This window comes from Tupaia chinensis, unplaced genomic scaffold (assembly GCF_000334495.1).
Source record: "Tupaia chinensis unplaced genomic scaffold, TupChi_1.0 Scaffold138060_1, whole genome shotgun sequence".
Classification (NCBI taxonomy): Eukaryota; Metazoa; Chordata; class Mammalia; order Scandentia; family Tupaiidae; genus Tupaia; species Tupaia belangeri.
In genome coordinates, this window is record NW_006197961.1 from 1,467,773 (window position 1) to 1,472,512 (window position 4,740).

Consider the following 4,740-nt stretch of genomic DNA (forward strand, 5'->3'; position numbering starts at 1 on the left):
GTTACATATATGTGTATAATATAGAAATCTTGCCTCTTCTTTTTAGAATTGTTTTAACTTTATTTATCTATTTTAATTTGACCAGAGAGGGACAGACTGAGTGAGTGAGAGAGAGAGAGAGAGAGAAAGTAAAAAAGCAAGCTGCCAGGTCTGGGACTCGAACCACAGTCGGCCATGTGAGAATCCCCGTTTCCTAACAACTATGCCACCTGTCACCCCCCTCTTTTTAAAAATTATTTTATTTAACTTCATTTATTTTTATTTTTGTTTGACCAGAGAAGGACAGAGTATGTGAGAGGGAGACAGAGAAAGCAAGCTGCCAGGTCCGGGACTCAAACCACGGTTGGCCATTTATGAGATATGATACTTTGTAAATTCAACTGGAGAAGAAAATTGGAAGGAAATTCTTTCTTTCTTTCTTTTTTTTTTTTTTTAAGTTTTTCCTAGAGGGCGCATGCGCTCACCAGAGAGACAGACGGAGGGAAAGTGAGACGTTACTCCCTGGAGGACGGCCACACGGCAATCCCTTCTCCTCCGTTCTCCTGGCAGGATTTTGGGCACGCACACACAGTCCTGGTGTGATTTTCAAGCTACCAGGTCCAGGACTGGAATTGCCGTTTGCCACGTGGGAGTCCAGCACCTTAACCACCGTGCCACCTGCTGGCCCAGAAGCTTGGCTTTTTTCACTCAGCATAAACTAATATAGATGTGGGGCCAGCAGGTGGTTATGGTGGTTGAGGCACTGGATTCCCACAAGGCCTACCGGGGTTCGAGTCCCAAACCTGGTGGTTTGCTTCCTCACTTTTCCCTTCTATCTCTGATCATATTAAAACAATAATAATGGGGGCCAGCAGGTGGCGTGGTGGTTAAGGGCACTAGGCTCCCACATGGCCAACTGCAGTTTGAGTCCCGGACCTGGGGGCATCCTCTCTCTCACTCTCTCTCTTTCTCAGTCTGTCCCTCTCTGGTGAAATTAAAATAAGTAAATAAATAAAGATAAATAAAATATTTTAAAAATTTACAAAATAATAATAATAAAGATGAATACAGTTAATATATTTTTTTTAAAAAAGGAGAAGTCTAGGCACTCTCTCAGACGTCACATTAGAAATGAAAAAAAAAAAGTTAATGTAAAGTGTGTATTACCATAGGTTCATGTAGTGAAGGCCACTGGACTGGATTGGACAGTATCATTCTAGAAAATTCCATGGCGGCCAGCAGGTGGCATGGTAGTTAAGGTACTGGATCCTGCATGGCCGACTATAGTTTGAGTCCTGGGCTGGGAGGTTTGAACGTCATGCTGGGGTGTGTGTGCGTGTGTGTGTGTGTTCGTGTATAGCTGAAAATCCAAGGAAAAGAATGGAGGAGAGATTGCAGCTTGCCCATCCCCTCTGTGGGAGGGGGGGAGCTGATTTTTTCCACTTTCCTTCTTACTCTGTCTCTCCAGCGCACATGCCCACTGGTGAGTTAAGAAGCAATGCACACGAGAGGCAGACATGCCACAGCTGTTACATTGCTGGACTCTCACATGGCCAACGACGGTTCAAGTCCTGGACCGAGTGGCTTGAAACTCACACCAGGTGCTTGTCTATGCATGCCAAGACCCGGGGAGAAGGATGGAGGAGAAAGGATTGTAGGTTGTGGCATGACCATCCCCCTAGGGTGGTGCTTTCTCACTTTCCCTCTTATTGGCCCTGTTTCTCTCCCTCTTTGGCAAGCGCATGCACCCTAAGGCGAAAAAGAAAGACACACCGGGACCAGCAGTTGGCGTAATGTCTATGTCGCTGGACTCCCATGTGGTTGACCGCGGTTCAAGTCCCAAACCCGGTGGCTTAAACTCACGCCAGGCGCGTGTGCGTGCGTGCCCAAGATCCCGAGAGGAGAATGGAGGAGAAGGGAATGCGGTGTGGCCATCCCCCCTGGGGGGTGATTTCTCGCTTTCTGTCTCTCTGTCTCTCTCTGTTTTTCTGGCGAGTGCACGCGCCCTAGAGCAAAAACCTCTCCCCAGTCATGCCGGGTCAGTTTCCCGTTTTGGACCCTATCCTATAATTACATAAAATGTCACCAGAAGGATATTATGTGAATGGTAATAGGGACCTCTCTACCACTTTCGCAGCTCCCTGTGTATCTTCAATTATTTCGAAAGAAACAGCTGAAAAGGAAAGAAACCCGACTCGGTCCCTGAGGGACTCCGGGCACATTCCAAGCGCTCCACAGCCTCCTGGGCCAGCAGCCTCTGCGTGGATGTCCGTGAAGCCACTCCGGGCTCTCAGATGGTGCTGTTCTAGAAGAGCTTGTTTTTACATTCTGGGTGAGGATGCCTGAGAGGGTCATGGAATCAGCCAGATAGGTCATCACCCGCATTATAAAAACCAGGTTACAAGGCCCAGCTGCTGTGGTACAGCAGGAACGCCAATGCCCTGCAGTGTTGGAAGCCATATGGCAACCACGGTTCAGATCCCGGGTCAGCCTGAGGAACAAGCTTGCTGCATGTGTGGGCACCCGGATCCTGGGGGGCTGGAAGGCTAGGGAAAGTGGATGACGCCGTGACGACACCCCGTCCGGGCTCTCTCTTGCTCCCTCTCATTCACGTAGTCACATGCATTTTTTTTTAAATTTTTTTCCTTTTTTGGGGGGGAGAGGTTTTTGCTATAGGGCACGTGTGCCCACCAGAAAGACAGAGACGGAGAGACAGAAAGTGAGAAATCACCCCCCAGGGGGGATGGCCACACCGCAATCCCTTTTCCTCCACTCTCTTCTGGGGATCTTGGGCATGCACACACACGCGCCTGGCGTGAGTTTAAGCCACCGGGTCCGGGACTCGAACCGTGGTCGACTACGTGGGAGTCCAGTGATGTGACCGTTATGCAAACTGTTGGTCCCAGACACATACACTTTCTAGCAACAAGAAAGAAAGGGGAGGAGACAGCAGGTGGCATGGAGGTTAAGGCACTAGAGCCCACATGGTCAGTTGATTGTGTAGTTTTGAGTCCTGGACCCGACAGCTTGAAAAACACGCTTGGGGTGGGGGACAGCAGGTGGCATGGTGGTTAAGGTGCTGGACTCCCATTGGCCGACCGCGGTTCAAGCCCCAGACCTGGCAGCTTGCTTTCTCATTTTCCCTTTCTCTATCTCTCTCCAGTCCAATTAAAAAAAAACACACAGAGTACGTGTGCATGCTTGCCCCAAATCCAGAGAGGACAATGGAGGAGAAGGGATTGTAGCATGGCCACTCCACCGAGGTAGGGGGGTGGTGGGGGGTGATTTCTCACTTTCTATCTCTATCCAGCAAGCACATACATCCTACAGAAAAAAAGAAAAAAGAAAAAGGAGGAAAAAATGAAAAGGGGAGGGCCAGCCCCACGCCTCAGTGCTTAAGGGAGCCAGACCCACACAGCCGGCCGCGCTGTCTGAATGCCGACCCAGGTGGCTTAGAAAACAAGCCGAGTGCATGTGCGTGCATGCCCCAAATCTTGACGAGCCAGAGAAATGGGAGAAAGGGGATTGTGGCATAACCACGCCCCGCTGGGACGGGCTGTCTCCTTCTGTCTCTGTCTCTGGTGACCACACGCACCCTCTGGCAAATTTATTTTTTATTTTTTTAGAGAGAGGGATTTAAAAACAAAACACGTACTTATTTATTTACTGATGTATCTAGTTCATATTTATTTCTTGTGATTTTTCAAGTCATTGGGTCTGGGAGTCAAACTGTGGTTGGCCACGTGGGAATCCAGCATCTTATTTATTTATTTATTTTTGGAGAGGTTTTTGCTGTAAGGAGCGTGAACTCACGAGAGAGACAGAAAGGAAGAGATCACCCTCTGGGGGGATGGCCACACCACAATCCCTTCTCCTCCATTCTCTTCTTGGGATTTTGGGCACACACGCACATGCGCCTGGTGTGAGTTTTAAGTCACTGGGTCTGGGACTTGAACTGCCGTCCACTACATGGGAGTCCAGTGACATAACCATTATACCATCTGCTGGTCCCAAGAGAATCCAGCATCTTAACCAACACGCCAGTTGGCCCTAGAGAGATTTTTGCTATAGCATGTGTGTGCTTGCTGGAGAGACAGAGACAGAAAGCAAGAAATCACCCCCTAGGAGGGATGGCCACGCCGCAGTCCCTTCTCCTCCATTCTCCTCTGGGATTTTGGGCACGCACACACATGCACCCCCCGTGAGTTTAAAGCCTCCGGGTCTGGGACTTGAACTGTAGTTGGCCATGTGGGAGTCTAGCGATGTAACCGCTATGCCATCTGCTACGCTGCCTCTGTGCATAAGCGGGGACCATGAGGGCCCCTGACACACCCCATCATCACATAGTTGAGGGGCTGGTTGGTTTGGAACCTGGGGCTGCCGGGCGGATCGAGGCCACCTCTGGTAGAAAGTGGTAATGGCTCCTGCTTTCCAGATGGACAAGCACCTGCTGAGGGCAGCCTGATCCTCTCCCCCCTCACCCCTCTAACATCAGTCACATCAGGGCAGAGGACATATCTTTGGACATGGGTCTAAGAGCTCGGCACCTGTCAGCTGAGGCCCAGAGAGGCTGAGTGACCTCTCCCAGGCCACACAGCAAGAGGCCTCAGTTCCAGCCGTCTGCGTGGGAGCTCAGGCTCCAGCCGCCGTGGCCTCCCCACTGCCTGCCCTAGGGGCCGCAGGCGGGCACTTACCGTGGCTGGCGAGGCACGGGTGGTGTGGGAGTAAGACTGGCTGGCACTGCCCAGCACATAACCACCT

General features: G+C 50.6%; 1 protein-coding gene across 1 annotated transcript in view; it reads right to left on the reverse strand.

Annotated features, from left to right (window-relative positions):
- RFX1 (regulatory factor X1) overlaps positions 1-4,740 on the reverse strand; it is a gene marked incomplete in the record, with an annotated part of 48,718 nt that overhangs the window by 15,317 nt on the left and 28,661 nt on the right. Inside the window, 1 exon segment of the mRNA XM_027776778.1 lies at positions 4,674-4,740. This exon segment is cut by the window's right edge and continues 159 nt beyond it. Within this exon segment, the coding sequence (XP_027632579.1) occupies positions 4,674-4,740 (67 nt within the window).